This window comes from Pongo abelii, chromosome 3 (assembly GCF_028885655.2).
Source record: "Pongo abelii isolate AG06213 chromosome 3, NHGRI_mPonAbe1-v2.0_pri, whole genome shotgun sequence".
Classification (NCBI taxonomy): Eukaryota; Metazoa; Chordata; class Mammalia; order Primates; family Hominidae; genus Pongo; species Pongo abelii.
Genome location: NC_071988.2, coordinates 102281529 through 102308889, shown reverse-complemented (window position 1 = coordinate 102308889; position 27361 = coordinate 102281529). Strand labels below are relative to the sequence as shown.

At 37.5% G+C, this 27361-nt stretch overlaps 1 protein-coding gene across 1 annotated transcript; it reads right to left on the bottom strand.

The window, feature by feature from the left end:
• BMP3 (bone morphogenetic protein 3) lies at positions 1 to 27144 on the bottom strand. The gene is made up of 3 exons (XM_002814919.2): positions 26177 to 27144; positions 11114 to 12024; positions 1 to 4411 (listed from the first exon to the last, which is right to left on the bottom strand). The coding sequence occupies exons 1-3, from the start codon at positions 26490 to 26492 to the stop codon at positions 4220 to 4222; spliced, it is 1419 nt and encodes a 472-aa protein (XP_002814965.2). The 5' UTR covers positions 26493 to 27144; the 3' UTR covers positions 1 to 4219.
• Positions 27145 to 27361: the final 217 nt, after the last annotated feature.

Below are 27361 nucleotides of genomic sequence, written 5' to 3'. Positions count from 1 at the left end.
TTGAAAGATATATTTTTCCTGGTGGGTATATTTCAATATTGTTTTACAATGATAATCATGTTATGTTAAGAGTAAGTAACGATGCTCCATTTAGAATACCATTTGAAAATGTTCAACTCTATGCTTAAGCTTTATTACCTCTTTTCAAATGCAGTACACTTGAAAATGTCTGGAAATATAGTCTTTCCCAATAAGTAAAAATGAATAGTCAATGAAGCAATTTTTATTTCCATACTGTATAATGAATAGCTTTTCATTACTGAAAGAAAATGATACAAATTCAATAAAGCTTATACATTGGTAGTGAAGTATCCTTCACAGTTTCACTGCAATATACCCTCTAAGTGGATTTGACTAAAGAACCAAACTGCATTTTGCATCTAAAAACTGTAGTAAAAAGGAATTTTTCTTGCTAAAATTATTATCATAATTAAGGATGAAAATTATTATTATAGGAAGGCAATGGTCATTAAATAAATTAAAAGCATCTTTGAACTTTTTCCATATACATATATAATATATATATATTTAAAATTGCCATTGACTGTACAAGTATTAAACATTTACAGAAACTGTGGAAAGCTGAAGGGAAGGACTGGTTTTTAGAAAACAAGGAACATTTTATCACTTATAAACTACATTAAAATACAACTCAGGGGAAAAAAGAGCTATACAGAAAAGTCCAACTTACCCAAGATTTCTTATTTAATCTCTTCTTTAATCTTACACTTCAGGTGTGCATAGCTATTCCTCACCCAACTTTGATTCAATAAGAAGTCAATGCCTAGACATTAGTTACTTGTTAGCACAGGGAAAAGTGAAAGCAGAAAGACTAAACTGAAAGACTAAACTGAATGAATTATACAAACATTTTTAATAAATCAGACTCAGCAGTATTACTCACATTTGATTGCCTATGGAAATATTAAATGGGCAATAAGAGTTTTATTCAGAAATATTAAGGTAAAAAATCTTAACATAAATGATTATCACTTAACATACAGCAAAGGGAATGTAAAAATTTATCTGGAATGTTGTAGTCCTGAGATCTGAGGAACCCAGTCTTCCAGTTTAAGTTCTACAATCCCAAATCCTGTAAATTGTATTTTATTTACACACGTTACAACAAAGTATTTTTGAAATATTCTATTGACATTGGCAGTCCCTTAATTTGAATTCAAGAGAGCAGTTATTGAGAAAAAGAATTATTTTTATCAAATAAAAAAATTAGCTGGGTGTGGTGGCGGGCACCTGTAATCCCAGCTACTCGGGAGGCTGAGGCAGGAGAACTGCTTGAACCCGGAAGGCGGAGGTTGCAGTGGGCCGAGATCGCGCCACTGCACTCCAGCCTGGGCAACAAGAGCGAAACTCCATTTAAAAAAAAAAAAAGAAAGAGAATTATTTTTTTCAGTAACTGACTATGTGTTGGTGTGTGTGTGTGTGTGTGGTGTGCACGCTGCATGGGGTAGAGAGATTACTTGTGGGGGGAGAGAGAGAGAGTATTATGCATGATTTAGCAAAAGGAGTTTATAATTGTAGCTTCTCTTCTCATGGATGCCAATTTAATAATTTAATATCAGAAGATTTCTAAAACTTCTATGTAGGAATTATACAGAAACTAGTACCTAACAATTTGTAAAACAGGCACTTACTCAATTTTCTAACTACTCTTAGTAAATCTGTATTAATTAAAATACTAATACATTTACTTCAATCTCTACTACTGAAAGATAATCTTGCTTTATTCTTTGGGAATAAAACTCTTCCAATTTATACCATAATACATCCTCAATTCAGTAGTAAAATGATAGTTACAAAACACCCAGAAAAACTGCTGGTTAAAACCTATTTCCATTGCTAAGAGATTACCCAAGTTCTTTCATTGTGTTGTAATTTTATATCAATTGCTACTTAAAATATAATCTTAACTAGTTGGTACCTGTAAATTTTATTATGTAGTGGGTTTTTGGCCATTGTGGGGTGCAATCTGTAATAAGTAGGCATTGATTCAAATTAAGAAAGGTAACAAACAGGCATTTGGATATAAGAAGGCTAAGAAGTGATACTGGGAATTGCCAGAAGTTTTGGTTGATACATCTCTAGAAAAAAAACCTAAACTTAGAATTTCACCAAATCTACCAATGAAAAAGTTTTCTTTATTGAAAAACAGTATGATCAGGATGGTGGCCACACTCTGGCCCCCTTCTATCATATACTTTTATTTTCAAATGTTTGAGAACATGTATTAAAAAGTAATTTTATCCTCCATCTCACTTTGAATCTTTAATTTTATGCTACTGTAAGAACTAGAAGAAAGCATGGTAACTCAGGCACGAGAACTTCACTCATTTTTTTTTTAGAACTGGTGTGTCTCACTCACATAATTAACGCACACCCACACCAACATTTGTGTAGCCCAAGGTGTCAAAGAGCTTCTTTTCATGGGTTCTTCTTTTAGTAGGTTTTCAATAAAATACCACTTAAACCAAAGTGAATGCCATACTAATTTACAAACAGTGAAGTACAGGATGTTCTTGCATTTAGTTTATTAAAAGAGGGACTTACAGTGTTTTTATATCTATCACTGTCATTCCTTCAAGGAAGATGGGTATGAAATAGCTGGAATTATAAACTTAACCCTTCCAGCTCATGGCCAGCCTCTTCACTTTACCAGTGAGGACACTAAAGACACACAGGTAACACAGTGCCTTTCACGAAATAGATGCTCAAAACATATTTATTAAATGACTGAACCACCATAATTAGCTACAGGCAGAGACAGAACAAACTCCATGTCTTCTGATACTGCACAGCCTCCAAAATGGCTGAGATATTTCTAAGTATCAGATAAGACTGAACTAAAATGAGGATTAACCACAGATTAACACCAACAATGATCTACAGCCTGAAAGCATTTCCATCACACAAATAAATATAGTGAGAAGAAGGATTTCAAAATAATTTTGAAGAGTAAAGTTATAAGAGGACACATATATGTATGTGACACATAGAAATGGAAAACAAAAACAAACAAGTGTCTATATTTGATTCCCATACCTGGTGAATAATGTTTTGTAAGCTTTGCTAACTTGTAGATTTTATGACTCAGACAAAAGCCCTGATCGATGTGAAAAAGTGCCTGACTTAGATGTGACTGAAGAATGATATTCAATATTTGGTTATGGTTAAATTGGTCATTTAAGAAGATCTTCAATATTCTATCAGTTTTTGGGCCTCAACATCTACCAATAACTTCATAGGAAGTAAAGGCATATCAGGAGAATTAAAGAGTTAATGGCTTTAGGAAGGATTTTTAAATTCAATTTAGAATAAATAAAAGCATTTGTGAAAAAGAAGTACAAAAGAGGAATTATACTTGTGTTTTCAAAAACTAGGTTGCTGATTCCTTTTTCTGGTAGGAAATGAAATGAAAACAACTGTATTTGCAATTAAATAGCTGGGTCAAGTAGTAACTCTCTGTATATGCTCTTGAATTATTCTATCATATTTGGCAAAGTTCTTATAACTGAACGGTGTTTGCCAAAATATAAAATTAAAAAAATAAAGAATCCTGTGTAAACTGAATTATAAAACCATATTAAGCAAACCATCCTACAGAGGGCACAGGCACCTGGCGCATGTGCACACATACATACACACTAATGCTCAGCAGAAACTTTCCATTACACTTACACAATGACTTGTGGAGGAAAAACAAGGGTAAACAAGAGTCTCAAGAACTTAAGAAAAACATCAGAGTTGATTATTTAGCACTTTCTCAGGAATCTAAGGCAATAAGCCTAATTCAAAATGTGAAATTGTTCTCTATTTCCCATTAGTCATTAAATGAGAAAAATGACAAGCTATTGCTGCTTCTCCATTCTGTTTTCAAAGAACATTACAAAAATAAACCAGTTTGTTCTCTAACAGTTCTAAAAACAGTTTGATAAGTTGTTGTGTTTGATTACAAAAAGAGAAATAGATGTCCATATTTACTAAAAATCTCACTTTAAGTTACATTCAGAAACAAATACAGTCCTTTTCCTTGGTGGCAATCTTCAGTCTATTTGCTCATTCCCCTCTGACTATAGAAATAATCTTTTGAAACAAAATGCATTGGCAGTGCAAAAAAAAAAAAAAAAAAAAAAAAAAAACAGGAAGAAGTCCATAAAAATAAACTAATGATTGAATTAAGCATTCAAATGTATTCTTTGCCAGGTTATCTGCAAGCGCAAGACTCTACTGTCATGTTAGGATATACTTTAAGCACTACATTCTTATTTTCATCAAAGAATAAAATACTGAGCGAGGACATCTTTTCTGGTACACAGCAAGGCTCAGGAATCCCGGGAACGACCCCCACAGCTCTCACTATACTCTGGATGGTAGCATGATTTGATGGCTTCAAAGACTAGAAAAAGAAATGAAAGAAGAACACATATGTTAGGTGGAACTGCGTTTCCACTCCTCAGTCCTCATTACACAAAATGCTTATCTAATGAATTTGTTTCAACAATTTAATAAAACCTCTGGCATCATTATACACTAAGCCCAATCTCCTATCCCACCACTACCAAAATGGTTATTATTTATTAAGTGCCTGCTGCATTCCAGGCATGTTATATGTAGTGTCTCTAATTCTTACAACAAAGCTAACATTTCTTACATTTTACAAAGGCTCAAAAAGCTTAAACGACATATCTAAGGTCAAATAGCTTGTAAATGGTAGAGGATTTAAACCCAGTTATCTCAGCAAGAATCATTTAATTACAAACAACTTAGCCCCCAAACATGGAGTTAATATATTCCACGGTGTTTTCAATAACAGGATTGCAACAAAAAATGATTTGTTATTGACCCTACATTAATCAAAACCCTAACAAGCACTCTATTTAACAGAGACACATTATTGCCACTGCTATAGTGATATTTAGGCATTGTTGTTAAAATAAAACCAAGCAGGTCAGAGGGGTATTGATTTATTTAATTTAATAGTTGCCAAGATGGATTGGATAGTTACTATTCCACTATGTAATTATTCAACTCTCCTTAGAAGTACAAACTGGGGGGTAAGAAGACCACACCATTGGCCACTGGGGGTCACTGTTGCTCCACTGGTTTAGAATTAAGCATGGTGGCGTTGTGTCTAAGAGTGGGCCATGTCCTCTGGGAATTCCCTCTGGGAATTATGAGGGCCTGAAGTTATCCTATGGCTACCAGAACTTTCATCAAAGAAGCCTGAGTAAGAATCTTTTCCCTGAGAAAATGCCAGATGGGACCACTAGCATCCATGTGAAGCATGTGGTTTTATTTAGAGAACCCCATACAGCTCTGCTCTAGCTAAAAGTACTAAAGGAACAATCATTTTTGCAAGTCCAGAATGTTCGGTATTGCCAGAGTGGTAAGAACTTCCTAAGAGATGCCCCACTGTGCAACACCTGTTTTTCTCGATGCCTCTTTTAGGCAGGTGAAAGTAGTTTTGTTTTAAACACATTGAGAAACAGAAGTTTGGTAACTTGCCAGAGACGAATTCAGGAGTAGGACTTTGACCAAAACTTTCGCTTTTTAATTTCAGGACTTTGAGCCATGTTTCTCATGGCTCAGAGGAACCCCACCCCAGTGAATTGGTATTTTAATTTCAAACTCCTAAAACTTCCAGCATGGGAAACTGGAACAAGTTAAAACTTTAAGGGTATATACAAACCAAGGGAGAAGCAAATAATATAGAAAGCAGGCATAATCTTAAAAAAAAAAAAAAAAGAAAAGAAAAAAAGGATTATTTTTGGCAGAGAAAGGTTAAATCTCATCCCATCTTTTAATATCAATGAAATAAAATCCATACGTCAGACTTCAATTTTATTGTGATTAGGCATAAGTAACTAAATAATTAGACTTAATGATGGGCAACTGTTCTTACTTTTTTTTCCTAGCGATTTTCAGTATATGTTAAAAAGACTGGTTAACTTTGAATTAATTAGCTTTAATTCATTACAAAGCAAGTTATTCCTCCCTTGAGGAAAGGAAGTCCATGCTGTTTTATTTTGCACATTGTATGCCCTGCATCACCAATAATATCTGTGTAACTTACACAAACTACAATCAATATTGTACAACAAATGTCAGTAGCCATTGCTTGTTATTGCTATTGGTAATTTCTAAAGAAAGCTTTTGCAGCCATCCACTTTTCTCTACTGATTTAAAGTTATTTTCATGACTCAATCATCTAAACAGCTTGTCATAAAGCAAAAACAATTTTTAAACCAGATTTTCCAAAATTATTCTGTTATTTTAATGTTTAATGACTCCTATAATATTTGAATTTCATACAAAGTGGATCAACTTAATTAGATGAGACCTTGGGTGCTAAATTCTGCTGTGCATTGCTGTTCCTGAGCACCTAGTATAATCTAGGCATGGAATAAATGCTTGTTAAATGGATGAAATACTTTAAAGAAACAGCATACCCTCCATTTTATCCATTTCTGTGGAAATAATTCCTATCAACAAAAATACAAGTTTCTGTGCAAATGACCTGGTGTAGATATGGAAAATATTCATGGGTGTTTCCTAGGAAAATTCCTGTCCTTTTTTTTTAAAGCTTCAACTAACAAATGATAGATTCAGAAATGACGAGTATATGAGTAGTCTCTAGTGGGCTCTCTGGAATTCGGACAGAAGCCCCTGATTCTGCATTGGTGTATCTTATCAGGAACCTCTCAGATTACTAGGGAGTTTCCCCTGCTTTTTTTTCTCACTATGAAATTCTCTGATCAACCTGCCATTACCAGAAATAATTATGTCGTGCACAAAAGATCCATGTGGTAATTTGCTGGTGTAAAGCATATTGCCAGTCCGGAATTTCTGTTTGTTTCTGAGTTCAGGTCATGTTTCTCATGACTCTTTATTAAACAAGTTAAAAAATTAAGAAATATATCAATTACTAATGCATATCTGTGGTATTTGCCTTACCAGCTCTTTCTAATGAGGGTGAAGCACGACTTCAATAGTAGTTAGGTAATTTTTTGCTTAAGTAACTCAGCACATCAAGGTTTAATGTTTTTGGGGTTCATTTTTATGACCAGAGATTAAAATTGGAAGATTCAGGAAATTGATTGAGGTTGTATCATTTTGAACTCATTAAATGTGAATTTCTTCTTTGTATAGAATACTTGGTTCAAAGTGTTTAGATTCTTTGCTGCCTAATTCTATGTGTTTGCTATTTCTAGCTTTTGCAAAATTCCTTGAAAAAAAAAAAGCAAAACTAACTTCTCTTGGATCTTTGTCAGTGACAACAGCTCAATCACTTTCATTTGAAATTTCTGTTTTCCATCTCTTCTAAGGTGATGAGGAGAGGCAAAGGTATAGAACTTGGCATTAACTGTATGGGTATTTTTCATCTCATGGCAGAATTCCAAGAATCTCTCTCTGGGAGAACAGATTGGCTGTAAGGGCTAGAAATCAGAAAAATCCCAACTGCCGTGTCTGTGAATGAAATCTACAATGGTCAGGCCTGCACCTGCCAAGCTGTGTATGATGTCCTCGAGTTGAATTTGATTACAAATGCATTAGCAGGGGAGAGCATGTCATCAGCTAAGAGCCTTCATTCCTGACCTGGGCCATGGAGTTTTACTCCACAATTCTTCCAGTCCAGCCCACATGGGTGTGATAGCCCAGAAACTATCTAATTGGAATCAGTGAAAGGGCAAAGCCTGGAATTTGGGAAAGGCAGAAAGAACACAGCTGTTCTGAATTAGAGAACAGGTTGTCAACTTTTGCAGACAAAAAGCCCTGCCATATAGAACAGTCTTTGGCTCAGGAGGCCAAAAGAAAGGAGGGCCAACAAAGCAGTCTAGCCTGGGGGAACTTTCTCTGGGGCAAAAACTATATCTAAAGTCTGAAAGGTCTTTGGCACCTCAGTTATTCCACATGTTTTGTGCTGATCTGACCAGCGGCCTTGATTCTCCTCTGTTGCTTAGACTATATTTTTATTTACAAAGTTCACTCTGGTTGCAGTACTGGACACTGTGCAGATAACAGAGATGTTTATTAATTACCCCTAATGTAGCAGCCTCATTTGGCTGCATGTTTCCCATCTTTTTGGTCACTGTACCACTTGAAAGACACAGGCCTGGAAGGCTTGAAGGGAACCACTAGAAAGCTTTAAAAGTTAAACAGATCCACACAAGGTGATGAGAGATTGAGAACTCTATGTAACAGCCAAACTTCCACTCTCAACTTGGCAAAAGGAAATCTGAAGCTCAGAGAGAAAGCTCCACACTTATCCCTGTTATGTCTCCCTGGAGTTCTGATGCCATTCCAAGTTTTGACAAATATTATGATGAGTTCAGTTGCTGCAACTGATGCTCTCCTGATTCTTTTACTCTCCAAATAAACCTCCCTGGAAGAGCTCACGGGTGGTTGAACCCAAAGGGAGAAACCTATTTTCAGCTTTGTGATGTTTGAAAAGGGAAGAGAAACATTTAGAAAACATTTTCCTGCCTTACAACTTTTATTTGCTTGATCTCGTTTCCTGTGTAGTCTTTCTTCAGAGTCCTACGTTTGCTTTTCTTTCTCCTCAGTCTCAGAAAGGGCGGTGAATAATAATGTCAATAACAGGTATTTACTGATAACCTACTATGTGTAAGGTGCTCTACTGTCTCATTTTTCCACTGTTTTTGTTATATAGAACCTATTATTTTTACTATTTACTATTTGACCCATTTCAGACTGTAAAAATAACTTGTAGAGAGTCTGAATAACTTCTCCAAAGAGTCATAGCAGGTAAGTGGCAGAATCAAGATTCAAGTTAAAAGGATTTGACTCTCATGTTTGCTACTCAAAGTGCAATTTGTGGATCAGCAGCATCTGCATCACCTAGGAACTTGTTAGATATGCAGAATCTTAGGCTCTACTCCTATATCCACTGGATCAGAACCTACATATTAACTAAATCCAGGGCAATTTGCCAGGACATTAAGGTTTAAGACGCCCTGCTATGACCAAGCATGTACATTTAATTATTCTCCTGCACTAACATACTTCTTTCCTTAAATTTATTTCTGCTATTTTTACCTTATTCCTCGTCAGTTCTTAAATTATTATTCTTTAGATCACTGAGAAACATGATGGAGCTCTTCTGAAGTAACAGCAGGTTTCGGAACAGTAAAAGCAGGTAGAACCAATAAATGAGAGGGACAAATTGGAAGTAATTGTGGTGGGGTGGATACCAAATCAATTCTCTAGAGTTAGAGGTTCAAAAGCAAACTAACAGTATCTCTGCATTATCAATGGCTTCCTGAGTCCTGAAGATTGTAGTCAGGAGAAAAGGGAAAAACGACTTCCCCAGGCTACCCAGAATATATTACCCTTTATAAGTGAGAGGGATTATTTGGAAAACTTCGAGACCCAACTAAAGTCAGTCATCCTGGGTTTAAAGACAGATTTGGAAACCATTCTTGCCTCTCAATGCCAGAAGGCAAGCTACACTGTAAAATAAAGACTCATCACTGCTTGTTACATTTGTCATCTTTGTTGTGTGTGTGTGTTTTAATGTTATCTCAGTTGAACAATTTTGTTTGATCAGTAAAATATCCTTTATGAATATTTAGACAAGATAAGGCTCTTTATATAATTGCAAGTGTATAGAATTTGTACTTTGTGTTTGGGTTTATGAAACATAAAATGATCAAAAATCCTTGGGAAAGAAGGGGTCTTAGAGAAGTATTATAACAAGAAAATAAAATTTCAATCAAGTTTGTGGCCCTGAAAAGGCTAAACCAGCCTGTGCCGTCAGCCCTTTGCTTTTTTTTTTTTTCCTCTTCAGAGTCAGAGTCTCGCTGTCTCACTCTGTCACCCATGCTGGAGTGCAGTAGTGCAATCAGAGCTTACTCCAACTCTTGGACTCAAGTGATCCTCCTGCCTCAACCTCCAGAGTAGCTGGAACTACAGGGGCATGCCACTGTGCCAGACTAAAGCCCTTTGCATTTATGTTTGTTATGCTTGTCATCCCAATGATTATAGCTAAGTGTTACACTTGGCTAGAACATGAAAATGCTATTTTAGAGATGCATAAGCAGAAGTTGGTCATTTGTTGAGACAAAGGATTTTTTCTTCATTATCATACAATAGCAAAAATGGACTCATTTCAAATTTTGAAAAAAAAACTGTATTCTTCCTCTGAATTCTGTTCCTTCAGCGACTTATTTTTTTGGTATAACAGAGATATAAACTGCTACAAGCTGAGAATGGAAGTGTACCAATAAGCTTAACTGAAGGCTGAAGAGTGCCACTATATTTTACTATAGAGGGTACTACTTAAACTTTAAATTCAAAGAGAACAGTCACTTGAACTTGCCATGCAAGTTGGAGGTGGGGGTTGGAGAGACTTCTGCAAATATATTTGTCAGGAGACTGAGAACTGATATGATAAAGTTCAGACCTTATGGATTTTCGAAGAGATACAGGTAAGCTCTGAAAGGTTGAAATTAGTTTTGGCAAAAGTTTACAGAGTCATCATATTCTATTTAGCTTTCCTTTTCTGATGTTTAGCAGTGAAGCAAATGAAATAAGCATGTAGTGGATTTCATGAGGCCAGTTTACCTGAGTCAATCCTGATCCTGACCTCTGTGGGGACAACTTAGCTCACAAGAGGGTATTTATTAAAACATGTTCTGCATTAGGGCATCAATCCCATAAGCTCTTCTCTGTGCTCCCATGACATTCACTTATTCCTTGAATACTCTTCCAAGATCAGCCTTCTACCATTTGGGGCTTGCTTACATGGACAGGTGCAGGTTCACACATAACCATGTGGCTGAATATGCACCATGTTGAGAAGCAACACAACAAGTATGTTTCACACATATGTTTCTTCCTCATATCCTTCTTTATACCAATATTGACTTCATATTACTTTAACAACCATTAAAGAAAAACCAAGAATAACCATATTACCTATTATGGTTTAGAATGTAGTAAATAAGGGTCCCAATGGATTTTGCAAATGGAAACACAAACACTTACACAAACCCCCCTATATGCACACTAACTTAGTCAATGTGTCTTTCTACCAATGGAAATAGGAAGTAAGGACAGGACAGAGAACAATGGCTACCTTTGGCATGGGGAACTGGCACGCTCCAGAGCAATAATAGGCATCAAAGGACTTGGGAGAGATAATCCATTCACTCCAGCCAATATCTGCAAAGTCTACTTTGAGGTATCTCCTGGCACAATTCCGAGGTTCAATCCATTGCTTTCTCCTTGCCTTTTTCAGGGTCTGCTCATCAAATTGGAGTGTCTGGCTCTTCTGATGAGGTCCCTTTCTCTGTTTCTTTTTATTCTTACTCTTTTCAGGGGGCTGAGTCTGAAGGGTCTTGTAAGGCTTTCTCTCCTCCCACACTTCATCCTTTTTATACTGGTATTCTGCCCCAGGAAGCTCGTTGTTCTGTAGAGGCAGCAAGACCCCAGTAGAGCGCTTCTTCCTCCGTTCAATGGAGAGGGCAGCTCTGATGTGGCTATCCCATTTGGGAACAGTTCCAGTGGGAAAATTTTGGTGTCCCTGTAAGCTTGATACCACACTTTCTGGCTCAGAAATGGCAGCATCATTGGCATATACCAAGATATAAGGCTCTGGAAAAGGTAACCTCCTCTTTGGCAGCTGGTGTCCCTTGGAGGTAACGTTAAATCCTATGAGGAACGCTTCATTTCCTTTGGCCTTCCTCAAGAATTGAGTGATGTCTTTAGACAGCCAGGACATAATATCTCGATGAGATTTGGCCATATCCACTGACAGATGGCCAAGGAGTTGACTTGGGTTTCTGCTGAATTTGAGGGTCCATGCAGAAAGATCAATCTGAATGTGTTTCCTCTGAGCATGATGGGAGCATCCTCCAGACACTGGACAACTCAGGCTGATGTTTCCTAGCTCTCCAATATAGAAATATAGTGTGGCAGACAAAATGTTTTCAGACTTGGTTAGCGATGTCAGATTGAAGATATACAGTCCTTTTCTTTCAAGAGTTTCTAGGAAGGAAAAAGAAAGAGAGTAAATAGGAGTAAACAAGACCGTTACTTCACTATATGACAATTAACTCAAAATGAATCAGAAACCTAAATATAAGAACAAAATCCATGAAATTTTTGGAAAGAAATCTAGGGGTAAATCTTCATGACTTTGAATTTGGCAATGGCTTCTTAGATATGACACCAAAAGTGTAAGCAATCAAAGAAAAAGTAGATACATCACTAAAATTGGTAAATTTATAAAATAAACTGGACTTCATTAAAATTAAAAACTTTTGTGTATCAAAAGACATTATCAAGAAAGTGAAAAGACAACCTCCATAATAAGATAAAATAATTGCAAATCATACATTTGATAAATCTAGTATCCAGAACATATAAATAACAGTTACAACTCAGCAATAAACAGACCAAGAAACCAAATAAAAATGGGAAAATGCCTTGAATAGACATTTCTTCAAAGAAGATATACAAATAGCCAAGAAGCACATGAAAACATGCTCAACATCATTAGTCATCAGGGAAACACAATCAAAATCACAGTGAAGTACTACTTGATACACACTAGGATGACTATAACAAATAAACAAAAAAACCCAGAAGGTTACTGAGAAGGTGGAGAAATTGGAACACTCTCAAATTGCTGGTGGGAATACAAAATGGTTCACCTGCTGTGGAATACTCTTTGGCAGTTCCTCAAAAAGTCAAACATAGAATTATTATGATTCTGCAATTGCTTTCCTATGTATACACCCCAAAGAATCGAAACAGGCACTCAAACAATTACATGGTTATAGCAGCACTAGTCACAATAGCCAAAAGTTAGAACAGCTCAAATAACTACTAGTGGATGAATGGATAAAGAAATTGTGGTATATCCATACAATCAAATATTATTCTGCCATGAAAAAGAATGAAGTACTGACACATGCTACAATGTGGATGAACCTTGAAAAAATTATGCTAAATGAAAGCAAGACATGGAAGATCACATATTGTTTGATTCCATTTATATGGAATATCCAGAATGGTAAAATCCATAGAGACAGAATCAGATTGGTGTTTGCCAGAAGCTAAAGGGAGGGGCTAATGAAAAGAAACTCCTTAATGGTTACAGGGTTTTACTTTAAAATTGTGGAAATATTTTGGAACTATATAGACTTGGTGATAGCACAACATTGTGAGGGTATTAACTGTCATTATATTGTTTACTTAAAATTAGTTAAATTTATGCTATGTGAATTTCACCTCAATTAAAACAAAAAACAATTATGCAGTCTCTTGTTTTGGAGGGTTCCTGGAAGTGGAATAAAAAGAGAGTAATAAACAGGAATAATTTTAAAAGACAGAAAAAGGTTAGCAAGAATCAGCCATTTTAATTAATTTGCTCTTTCCTTTACTGAAGCACCATAAATGTGTGAAAATTTTAACACAGAAATAAACTTAAAGGGGTGAAAGCTCAGAGTTATGGAAGACTGCCAAGACTTATTCCTACAAATTTGACAACGTATTGTAATGGCTTTTTATCTGAGGCACGTATAGCCTACGGGCTACAAACACAGGGTTTGGAATTACACTCACCTTGATTCGAGTACTCACTCAGCCACTTGTCAACTTCACAACACTACACAAGCTAATATTCTTATTCACAAAATGAGACAATATCTACCTCCCATGTCATCAGAATTAAATGAGACATGTATAAAGCAGTCCATAAAGTGTCTGTGAAGTGTTTCTTAAATATCAATTATTATTGTTATTAGTTCTGGTATTAACAGTCTTACAGGGATTACATCTTCTTCTACCTACTTCAAAAAATGTAGGATGAGGCCAGGTGCAGTGGCTCATGACTGTTATGCCAGCACTTTGGGAGGCCAAGGCAGGTGGATCATTTGAGGTCAGGAGTTCAAGACCAGCCTGGCCAACATGGTGAAACCCTGTCTCTACTAAAAATACAAAAATTAGCAAGGCAGTAGTGGCACACACCTGTAATCCCAGTTACTTGGGAGGCTGAGGCAGGAGAATCGTTTGAGTCTGGGAGGTGGAGGTTGCAGTGAGCCGAGATCGCACCACTGCACACCAGCCTGGGCAACAGAGTGAGGCGCTGTCTCAAAAAAAAAAAAAAAAAAAATTGTAGTATGCTTGATAAGCATTGGGTAAGCAGGATCCAATGCATCTCAATATTCAAATAATACATCTGAAAAAAATAAGGCATACTGCAAAAATATCAAAAAAAAAAAAGAATGCTGTTGTGGAGCTTGTTTGAAGTTTATGACATTCCATAAATTTCAGAGGTAACTTTCTGTATAGTGCAACAAAAATGATTAAAATTGTTCACCAATACTTCCAATTCTTCAAATCCAGAAATGAGAGAGAAGAAGAGAAGGAGAGATTTATTAATAAGGGCAGAATTTGATTCCTCCCCTTTAGCTCATAAAAAGAGATCCACAAGACTGAGGTTAGAACTCTGGAATCTCCCATCCTGGGATCAGTCACCAGAGCCTAAGCCCTTCTCCATGCACTTGTTCCATATACATATTTGTTTCAGAAACACACATGCAATCGTGAAATTATGTTCTTGATCAAAAACATGTTTCAGTAAAAACAAAACATTTTTATAAAGATGTGGAAACTTAAAATGAGTTCATTGAGTCCCCAAGCACAAGGGAAGTGCAATGGGAAACATATTCTATTCATTTTTAACACTGTGTGAAGGAAAAGGAGGAAACTGCCATTGGTGCACATTTGTATAATCCATGACACCAGGATAATATTTTACAGACCTTTATAACAAAGCCATGGCATCAGGACTGTTAAGAGACTTGAGCCTTAATTCATACCAGTCACCGGAGCATATACTTTTACCCAAATTTCGTGTAGCAGATAGAAGTTTAAAGTGGAAGGAAGAGAAGCCACTCTGTTCTAGGTATGTGGCAATCCAATGGTTGCCAAACAAACATGCTGGTAGGGAATAAATGATTTCCGAGGAATATCGGTGGCAGTACCTTAATGGGTAAACCAATCCTGCCCTTTACCCCACATTTTGCTTCAAAATATTTTCTTCTTTCAAACATGTTTCCTTCTAGTCACCTTGTGACCTGCTGTTAATTAGCCTCTACCTCTGTGTCTAATCTACAACATCGTCTTGTAAAAGTCTCAGAATCTGTCATACTGCCTCTTCCAATGGCTCTCATTTTAAACCAGTGCTTTATTATGAAGTCAGAGCCATTGGCCCAGTTGCAATTTCACTACAACCAATAGCAGCCCTCAGACAAATAACCTAAGCTCTTTAAGTTTTGGTGTGCTCATCTATAAAGTGGGTCTAGTAGTAGCAACTATAGAGTTGTTGCAAGGATTAATTGACAGAAGGCACATAAAACACATAGAAAATATTCAATAAATGTTAGCTAACTAGAACTGTGGTTTCCAGTATGATAGTATGTAGCCACTTACGTTCAAATTGAGATGTGCTGTAAGTGTAAAATACACACTGAATTTTGAAGACTCGGTAAGAAAATGAATATAAGATATAGCAATACATTTTATATTAAGCCAGCGGGTGTTAAAGTGACTTTATTTAACTATATTGCATTAAATATATTATTAAAATTAATCTCACTTGTTGCTTTTCACACTTAGAAATGTGGCTTCTAAAATTTTTAAATTATATATGTGACTAACAGTTGTGGCTCCCATTAAATCTCTATTGGATGGTCGTGGTCTAGAATAATCACTAGTTTTGTAGTCAAAATGGAAAGGAGAAAAAAAAAAAAGACTATGCCATGATGATAATACAAGTAGCTACGCCATGATGATAATACAAGTAGCTATGCCGTGATGATAATACAAGCTGCCGAAGGTGTTAGCTATGCTTGGAGCAGAATTGGGAGCCATTAACTTTACCCAGGTAGAGGCAAAGAAACACACAGGTAGGAAGTAATCTTTGGACCAGACTTTTAAAGATGAAGGAAGAGGGAAATCTTGGCGAGGGGATGGAAGGAACACATTCTAGCAGTATGCAGTGCTGTATATCTGGAAGCTTTTGCAAAAGAAATGTTGCCAATGTTTTAAATAGAAAATATAAAAATACTTACAATTAATCTAGTTGTTGAAGTTCTAGTAGTTCTATAGAATTGAAGTTCTAGTGAATGTCTAAGCCATCCAAGTTGAGCAAGGAATGGCCAATTTGAAGCCTAACCAAAGGTATTATGTTACGCCCAACACTTGATGTGTTTGCTCTTGTTATTTCCACCTAGGCTAGGGATCTCTGCCTATTCTAGATCCTCTCCCTCCTGGGTTTAAAAAAAAATCAAGAAGCAAAACAATAAGCTAGAATTATCAGCCATTTCACAAAGCCTTCATTGACTTTGACTTTTTTACCCATACTTTATTTTTGCCTTCTCTGATTCTAAAACATTTTATTTTTGTGAAAGTTAATGATCTTCTCTCCAAAGCAACTTAACAAATAGTTACTGAGCATTTACAATGGACGAAAAAAATAGTAATAAGCGAGCAGCATGGAGTCAAGTGAATGTATATAGAGAAGTAAATAAGAATGAGGTAAATGCCTTCCTGCAAATAGCAGTGCATGATAATATCTACTCAATTAATTTCATGCTCTTTTACTTTTTAGATTTTATCTTAACTTGTAAGGTGAGTAACTTTCCATACTTATGAACAGAAGATTTGCATTGTCTCTTTCTTCCCCATGAGTTATAGCACAGCTTTATCTATGCACACAAATATCTAAGTTTGAATATCAGTAAATAAAAAATACCTTAATATTCACCTTTTCTATTCTTCTGAAATATTCAGATGCTTATCTATTGGGAATCATTGAATCAAAAACCTGAAGTGTACTTCCTGATTAATAAGAGCAAACTGATATAATAATAATTAAAAAATAAGGGTGGATTTTTTCAGGTTACAAAAAATACACGTTTTAAGGCTGTGGGTAGTATTCGGTACTAGAAAATATTAATTGTATGCTACACTGATCATCTAAATATATCTGGAATTGCATGCCTAATTTTGGGTGCTCTCATTCTAACCAGTTTATTAATACAGAAGAGAGCAACTTGGAAAGCAACCCAGATGTTGAGGGGTCTGGAAACTATCTCATAGATTTGAGTTGAATAAATAAGAAAACATTGCCTGGAGGGAGAAAAAAAGTTTAGCAATGACATGAGAATTATTTTCCAATATTTAAGGGACTGTGGAGAGATCAGGGTTTTTCTTTCCAGTGTCAAAGATGAGAATGCAGTCTAACGGTGATAGTTAAATGGAGGCCAAATCCAAGCCAATATAAGTCATGACTTTCAAACTGTTTTACTTAGTGAGTCCCTGGAAATAAGTGAAGACTATTACAGGAGGATGTTTTTATGATAGAGTAGAGTGTGAAAGGTGAACGAGAGAACCTCTCATCCCTTGCAAGTAACTACAACCGGCTTTGTTTTCTAGCTTTCCGCAAAGTAATATTTTGATGCCAAAATGTGACTACCAATAGGTGGTGCTATTTTCTTACTGTTTGCTGGCACTGGCACATGGGAATATATTTACTGCAGTCTAGTTAGGGTTTACCATTGGCATTATAATCTTATATTTTGAATTTTCTAGAGTTTTAACACCTGAGAATTGAAAAGGAGGTTGGAAGTCAGGTGAGTTTCTGAACAAGCCATACTCTCTTTTACACACTTGTTGGGACTTTGCACCTGTTGCTGCTTCTCTCTGCAATGTATCTACCCACCCTTTTTCTCCTTGATAATCCAGATTTGTTTTTTAAGGCAAGGCAGAGATACCATTCCTGGATGCAAGCTTGTCATGACAACTCATTTCCTTGGCTAGGATCCTGCCTCTATGACCATTGTCATTACACCTTTGCTCCTTCTTAAGGCCGTAAGTTCCTTAAAGACAAGGCTCTAAATTATATCAGACTCTTCAGCCTCCAACACAGGGCTTGACCCTAAAGCTTTTTTTATATGAATGAGCAAATTTAGTTCAACCTACTCATTAGAGAAATGCAAACATGAAGGACCCTAGGAGTTAGCAAACTAGTTAGCAATTGACTTTGGAGAGAAAGTCAGATAGGCGTTTTAAAAGGAGTTTGATTATTAAATAAAGGTAGAAGATTTATTTCTGTTTTTATCTAAAAACAAAGCACTTGCACCTGATGAAACCAAGGACTCATTTCAGGAAGTCAGGTTCTGACTTCGGGACTTAAGGCCAGCCATGCTATTGCAACACTTCAGTACCTCTCCAGGAGTAGCTGAGGCTGTGTCCAGGGAGTGGTAAGGGGAAGTTCACCTTTGCGCTGGCCCACACAGAACGTTTGCAAAGGGAATTAGAACATACAATGGAAAGCTTTCTATGTAAAGTCTGATTTTAAAACACATAGACTAAATGAAATCTTGATGATTAGCTAAATCCCCAGGAAGCAGGGAAAACATTTTAGTCGCACAGAAAGTATGTAACTAAGAACAACCACCTCCCCAACCTCCCCCTGCCCCAACTTCTTTCTTCAAACAAAGTACAGCTGCTAGAAATGCCAGGGGTGCCTAGGACAGGGGCACATCAACCCTCAGTCGCTGGCTGAATATTTGCTGCGGATTACTTAGTCAAGATTGCAGCATCCCTCTGCTGCCTTTAACTTTCAGGCACAGGCAAAAGGAAGAATTTCTATGGAGAACACAAAGTCATAGAATTGTGTTTCTCCTGCACAGTCCCAGTCAAATGACTGTGCTTTATAGGATCTCAAAACAACCATTCTCTATGTCCAAAGTAAAAACAGCCAAAGATGATATGATGTATGTTTTTCTAGAATAGTAAAATGTTCATTAATCAGTTTATCTACTCTTAGCCTCTGCCCAAAGGCATTCCTAGACTGTGAGCGCTCAGAGGGCAGACCTATGTTCTTAGATCTTTGAATTCCTAGTACTTCACACAGCCTGGAGCACTTAAGTCCCAAAAGGTATTTGTTAGGTGTGTTGAATGAACAACTCTGTAAACTTAACAGATTTAAAAGTGTTTCCTACTTAACACCAAAGCAAAAAAGCTTTCAAGTAATTTCAAGTTCCCAAAGTCAGCAAGAGCCCTTCTTGGGTATAAATACCTATGATGTTTCCTTTCAGTTCATTAGAAAAGAAGAATTATTATAATCATTGCGTATGAAGTAGAATAGTATTGCCATTTAATATATAAATGGTAAAATGCCCCATAAGAAATTCCTTCAAGGCAAGTTTATTTTTAAAGGATATTTGCCTGGCTGATAGCTTTTGAACTATCTCATCTTTTCTCCTGAATATGTAACTCAACTCATCTGAAGTATTTAGCGAGTGTCAACTACACGGCAAACTGTGCTAGGTCCTCAGAACACACAGATGAATTGAGATAGACTCCATGTCCTCCAGGGACTTGCTTTGTAGGCCCCTGCTCATACCATATTTTTCCTCCAGCAAATTTATTATATCATAAAGTCTCTGCAGCTATGAGTGAAGGCTAAGCAGTCTTGATTAACTTATTTCGAAGACTTCTTTATGGCAAAACCATCATAAAGGCAGTAATATACCTTCTAAGGTATATATTTTAAAAAGCTTACCATTATATAAGTCAATAAACCATTTGTCTATGGATAGGCCCACTAAAAGGGCCAGATGAGATCAGGAATAACATGATAATCAATTCTAGATTTTTAAGAGGCTGGTTTTGATATAAAATACTCAAAACTCTAGGGACAGAAGCTTAGAGCAGTGTTTCTCAAATATGGATCAGAATCTTGTGGATGGCTTTTTAAAACACATATTTCTGAGCTCCATCACCAGAGTTTGATTCGGTGGGTCTAGCATGGGCTGGAGAATTTCTAACAAGGTTCTAAGTAATACTGATGCAGCTGGTCCACGAACTATACTTTGAGAATAATTAACTTCAAGAAATCTCTCTAAAAAAGCATAACCCTACACCCCTCAGCCACCACGGTCAGGACAGAAAATAGTACATTTGTTGAATATAGGTTTGGGATATCATAGATTGCACAGATGATTACCAACTATTTTTACATCATCATCTGTGCTACAGACAAGTACATATTATCAACATTTGAGATATGTTTAATGCTTTGTGGAAAGCCAGAGGGAAATAATCTCAAAATATTAAGAATATTAGAATACCGAATTTATATAGGACTTCTAAACTTTTAAAGCATCTTTGCATTCAATTTGTCAATTGAGTTTCACCATCTTTCTGTGAGACAGGCACAGGAGGTATAATTTAACCCATTTGATAGATGAAGAAACTGAGAATAGCAATATTAGATGACTTTACTTATTAGCAGTTCAGCCAACAATGGAAGTTAGATCTCCTAACTCTTAGCTTTAGGTAATAGAAAAAACAAAACACTAATAATCTTTTCTCTACTTGAAAACCATTTCACTTAACACTAAGTACAGCAATTACCCTTAATTCAGTCTTTAGATTAATTTCATGCAATTAAAGAGAAAGGTTTTTGAAGGAAAAGCAAATAATAGTATGTTGGACAGTTGGTTTAATTATAAAATGGGTGGGCTGAACAAAGAACCATATATTTTTAAATTTATTGAATGTAATTATTTTATAAAAGAGATATTTAACAGTACCTTAGTAAAGTAAAAAGAACTAACTGAAGCTAGTAATAAAGTGAGATCATTTTGCACACACACTTATATTCATAGTATGCCCAAATACAGTCAAGGTACTGCATTTACCATGGTTCTATTGCCACGAAAAGATGGCTTTTAAAGAAATATAGATCATTGAAAAAGTCAATAAAACCACCATGGTCATTTGATTCTATGATCTACATGCTGATGTTTTAGATAAACAAAGAGAAATTCATGCCTTTAAAGTATTATCCCTTAAAATGTGTGTTATCCAGGAGCACTGCTGTATATGCCATTAAACTAAGACACAACCACCGCTAACGTGTAGACAGACTAGTAATTTTATTGGCTGTTACATATATTCCATATATGAAAGCTTTTTGGGTTATATTTCATCTTTTACTACTGTCAAAAGTAGATATGATCCAGGTATACTTGTATTACTTGATTAATACAAAGTCAATATTTCTATTACAAATTCTATTTTCATGGATTCATAACATAATCATAAAAATTTACTCAACTGAAACATGGCATAGAAAAGTCCAACTTAAGATTATTTGTGATGCCAAATGTCTTTCCACTACTACCCCCAAAATAAAGACATTAAGACACTAACTGATTATTAGTATATACAAATTTAGCATGTGGGAGAATCATCAAATTTGGGGAGAGATGTTCTGTTATTGAAGCACAAAATCCTGACTAGCCAAAAGAAAATATATAACAAGTTGCTCAAGCATTTTCATAAGGTTTTTTGATAGGTGCGATATTTTTATTATGCCTATTAAATATAACAAACACTGGGGATTTATAATATAAGGAATTTGATTGACATCTTAAGTAAATGTGTCTTTCATCAAGGTAGTAATGGTGATAAAACATTAATAAAGTGATATATATGATCATTAGTGAATTTTTCCACAAATAAACTAGCTTTTCTTTTTAAAGCATAATACCTGTGTGAAACAATGAATATTAATCTTATAGATGAAAATAATGAAGGAGAACTCATAAAGATATAGGAAAAAATAAAATTTAATGACAGAAGATATCTAAAATTACATTCAGAGACGTTTATGACATAAAAGCAGGAAGATGGGACAATGCCAATTGAACCCAAGTCCAAAAAGTGATAATATAAGTAAATATACTGAGATAGGTACTGCATGGGAGATGAAAAATGAGACAGTGTTCAGTTGAACCACTGTTTTCCCAACTAGACATCTTAGAAGGACATTTCTGTAAAATGCTTTCTCCAGGAGAAAGTATTCCCCTTTTATGGGGACTCATTAGCATTTAAAGGTCTTGAAAGGTCCCACAGCAGAGAAAATTGATCACATTTTCCAAGTTTGACCATGGGGCCCAATTTTATATAATACCTGTTAACATCTTGCAAAGACCTGTTTTTGTGACATTTTCTCCTAGAAAATTAGATTTGGCTATTAAAAATAATAGGTTTTGAGATGAGCTCAGTATGTTTGAAAAATTATCTGGCAAATACATCATAGCACTTGTTTCTGCTTCCATTAAAGGAAGGACTTGTTTTCTTGAATGCTTCTTCCAAATATAAAATTATATGATGCAAAAATGCTTAAAAGCAGATTTGATATTCATGTCCCTATTTAATTTTTAGAAAAATCTGAACTCATTCAATCAAATGTTTACGAGCTTCCACTACTTAGGTAAAATATATGTAACCTTCTAATTCATTCTGAATTATGTATCTATTTCTAGTGTACAAATATTCCTTGAGTGAATTATTTGCTTAGGAGATTTCTTTTCATTGACCCCCATGGTCTCTTGGTCTCTTCAAGTGTTTCTAGCTGAACAACAAAGTTAAACTTAAATTTTTTATATGTAATTCATTCCCTTTCTCCTTTCCGTTAGCATGAATAATGAAGAATTCATGGCATTATGATTTTTTAAATGTCAGAGATTATAAAGCTGTCTTGCTTGTTACAGTAAAAACTTCATTAAAGGCTATCATGTATTCAGAGTAGTGTGTAATTCAAAGCAGCTGCACTCCCATCTCCTCTTCCCCAGATGTACTATTGTCCTTTAAATGAAAACATCAGATTATCCAAGTACTTTTAAATTTTGAGCCTAGTTTCTAGGTGCCAGGCACTTCAAGGTAACTATGTTTTAATAGTTTTTATAGTCCCTTAGCATCAAACCTATCAAAAATGATGTTTTCCCACTGGTTCCATATATTTTGAAGGAATGGCTCCTATTGGAATGATCATTCAACACTTAGTTATATACTATCTTTGCCGAAGCCTTATATTTTAGCCTTATACTTCAGGAACATTTCAATATTATAATTACTTATCTTAAAAGGACTTTGGTCATAGGAGGAAAGAATCTCCTCTTCCTCATTGCAGGAAAATATTCACTTGTGAGGCTGGATTGCCTCAGTTATTTTTTTAAATCTATGAAGTATGTGAGATTTTTTTAAAGGTGACAAGTACTCACTAAAATGTGCTATTTTTGTAGGTGCATGTCATAAATAGTGATAGTTTCCTAATAACATGTGTGCTTTAATTGTTTTTCCTAAAGAGATTACATTTGTCATTAAGAAAAGGAAGATTAAGTGACCATGGGAGTCATAAGAAAGTGATGATCCTAAAGTATCTTAAAAGATCAAGACAGAAGAAAACTTCATGTAAAATATTCTTCTTTATCATGTAGTAGCCAGAGACAACTTAAACCGAAATCAAAATAAATGCTAATTTCATATCCTTCTGTCTTCCTTCACATGGTGTGTTTTTATGAAACTGACCTTCTCTGTCACTAATAGATTTTGTAAATTACCTTTTGCAAGGGGAAAGATAAAACCTATCTTTATGTAAACCCTTCCACATCACAAAAAACTTACAAGCACTCCAAACTTACGGTTTTGGCACACCAACTACATAGCATTCAGGGAGGAGAAAAGGGGTTAGCAGAAAGTGTATTTAGGATGAATGCCACCCACCATCAAGTAATGGTTTAAGTAGAAAGTAATCAGAGGGAGACCACAGCAGCTAAATTTCAACCAAAGATATTCTAGGTTTAGAACAATAAATAATTTTAATCAGGTATGTTCCAAGGAACAAATAGGACTCTAAAGCTATAACTCAGCCTGAATAAGCACTCAGAGGCTGCCGGATCAGCAGCTGCCCCATACACAGCACACCACCTGATCTTCCATTAAAATTTCTAACGTCTTCAGTACAGAGAAACCCATATGTTCTAAAACTTAAAAACTCTGGACTGGAAAACATATCTACTATATTAATTTAGACAGCATCTTTCACCTACAAGGGAACACACATCACAAGGTGAAAGGGTGTTATGGAAATGCTGATATGGATGAAGAGAGAGGGACACACATGAAAACCTTAGCACCTTCCTGGAGTCCTGCCTTATTAGAGCCAGAACTGCCTTATAATAGTCTTTTTAGTGTGTTAGTAACTAAACACTCTTGGAAGGGGCCCAACACGAACCACCTCACCAGGAGTCTCAATAAGGTAACATGACACTTAAGCTTCCACAAAAACCAGAGTCTACATTTGATGAATAAGTCATTAAGACAGTCTCTAGGATGCTAAAGGGATTAGTTTTCTTATCAGGGCACACAGCCTTGTATATATGCATCAAGCTGCAACTCATCATTTCAAGGGAATGTCTGGCCTCCATATCAGAGTTTATTATTTGATGCTATGAGACTACAGTAAGGCTGATAAGGCACACTCTGGAATTATATTGCAAGGAATGAGTTGATGCCAAAAAGAATATGGTGCCTGAGTTATTAAAATCTTTATCCATGGTTAACTTAGCCTAAAACAAATAAAAGCTGTACAATGCGTGAATGAAACAAATTCAAATTCTACCTCCAAACTATGTGGTTCATTCTATAAATGCAACTTGTTAATCCAAAAAATATTGTTGTTTATCTTAGGGGCCTCAGCTACTCCCCAGCAATATAACCAAGAAAACAAACATCAAGATAAGAGTGATTTGAGTACCTTCATTTTTGCCACCCGCCTAGCTCACCCAACTTCCTTTCAATCCTTGCAACTCCCACATGAGTTCTTCACTGAGTTATGCCCCTAGAGTTGCACTAAAGTAAACAGAGTATTCACTGGTGTAGTCAGCTGTCAGGACAGCCTCCTCCAATGGCTAGGATGCTGTGGATAACACAGAGCAGGTTTCTTTTTCCTTACTGGTGGCGCTCTCCTCACAGATCATGCTCATGGTTTTAAGAAGAAAGTAAAATCTGGTTCAGTTCAGTCTCTAGCTAAAGACTTCTGCATTAGGAAGCATAATTCACATCTATTGTAAATGTCATCATGCCTATAAGCTCTAGAATATATTTACACAGACAATGCACGGCTTTCCTTGATGAATGCCTTAGTTTTCCCTTTTTCCGGGAGTCTTGCATATCAAAACTTTGGGAGATTTCTTTCTAGTGATTCTGACAGTATTGATTGAGGCATGGCCTCATTTTCTTGAAAATTCTTGGCTATTGTTCAACTGTTCACTGAAGATAGGCTTTGCAGTTACATTTCCCCTTATCATGAATGTAGTGAACAAAAAAGCCTGGTGAATCCTCAAGCATAAAAACAGAGTTAGTGTCCAGGAAGCTTTCCCTCAAGCTGTTAACACAAGGGAGGGAGGCTGTTAGCATAAGTTATTCCCTTCACCACAGGGGCTAGGAGAAACCTTGTTAAGCCATGAATTTCAGTCCGAAGTGATCTGTGCTGAAAAATGGGATGAGCAGATTTTCTTGGGCAGATTCCAAGAGGTGTTTACATCCAGGGTTGCTCCCTCCCCTTGTCTCACAGCTCCTCCCAGGATGGATGGTACAACCCCTATTTACCCAGATGCGTTTTAAATAATCGAAACACCCAAGCACCTGTTTTTTTTGTTTTGTTTTGTTTTTGCCACTAAGGAACTATCAAGTAAAGTGTCAAATACAGTACAGTAACACAAAGGGCGCGAATTAGGAGCGGGTGCAATATCTGGAGAAGAGACTGGGGAAGGAGAAAAGGAGAGGGGAAGGCGACTTATTCAAGTATGATTTCTCTCGGGCCCGGGCATTGGCATAAAATGGCATCTGCCTCTTAGTAAACATGGCTAAAGCCCAGTCCAAAGGAATTTCCGCTGGCCGATTTAGGAATCAACAGAATAAGGTACCCTAGAGGTGCTCCAGTCACTCAGGGCAGGAGGCCTCACAGGCATGGGGTGTCGCCCCTTCCCTTTTTCCACGAAGTTCCTCCAGCCTACCCCTCCACTGCTCCGCGCTCTTCATTCTATTTCCCCCTCTCACTTTGGATTTGAAAACTGGGCTTACAGGAGATGCAGCTGGCGACACGCGGGGTGTGACTGGACGGAGGAATCCAGAGGGCAGCTGAGGAGGGCAGAGAAAGGTCCCTAGGCAGCGCCACCAAGCAAGGGGCAGACAAGGAAGGTGTGGGGGGTCCTGGGAGAAAGCTGGGGCGGGACCACGGGAAGGGAGTCTCACCTCGCGCACTCACCTGCTGCTGCCGCCCGAAAGCTGCGAACCGTGTTGCCTTCGCGCAGGGGCTGAGGGCGCCAGGGCTGCAAGCCTCCCTCCAGGGAGCCCGGTGTCCGCGCCGCCTGGACTGTGCTGTACCTGTCATAGAGCCGCAGCATGTGCTCAGAGACCTTGTCTTGCGGCTGCAGCTCGGTGTCCGGGCCACCACCTGCCGTGCGGTCACCTGGCACAGCTTTGCGGAGCTCCGAGAAAGGTGGCTTCGGTCTCTCTCCCTGCGCCAGGCTCACGCAGAAGCAGCCCAGCCACAGAAAGAGCAGCCTGCTCGCCCCAGCCATGGCTAGGTACCCGCGCGGCGCGTCGGCTCCCGGCGTCGCTGCGGGACACTCCGAAGGCGCAAGGAGCCGGCGGCGGAGCCGAGGGTTGAACTCCAAACCAAGTGGGGCGAGGGCGCACGGAGCCCGGGACACGGCCGGGTGCAGCGAGATAGCGGCCAGCGCAGCGTGACAGGTGGGTTCTTCCCCAGCAACTGCGCGGACCTCACCCGCGCAGGGCGCTGCGGTCGCCGTCTCCACTCCAACGCTGAGAAAGAGCTGTAGGTCGAGGCGTGTGTGGCCCGGGTGTTTTCAAGATCTGTCTGTACCTTCCCTCCTCGCTTTATTTTTGGGAACACCCGGCCAAACTGGCCGCGCGAGGGACTAGGACTAGCTCTGTTTGGGGCGCCAGGTCGGAGCCGGGGCTGTGCGCAGCGGTCCGGAGAGCGCTCGATTGCCTTTTCCAGGGATTGGAGCAGCTGCGGCGCGGCTGGTCCGAGTTTTTAGTGTACGTGTGTGTGTGTGTGTGTGTGCGCGCGCGCGCGCGCGCGCGTGTGTGTGTGTATGAGAGAGAGAGAGAGAAAGAGAGAGAGAGAGACTTAGTTCTTTCGCTCTCTAGCTGATCTGTAGAGTCCTCAGCCAATCTCTCCCACTCCCTTGTCCTCGCCCTCTTAGCTTGCACCAGGCTGGGATAGAAGCAAAGCGCGGGGCGGGGGGGAGTAACCAGAGAACTGGCAGCGGGAGGGAGAGAAGAGGAAGTAGGGGTGGGGATGGTTGGGGAGAGGAAGGGAAAAGGAGATTTAGGACTAAAGAAATGGTAGGAGGGACGATTTTTTGTTTGTTTGTTTGTTTTAATTCTCCAAGAACAGTGGCTGTGTGGTGGCTAGCAAGAG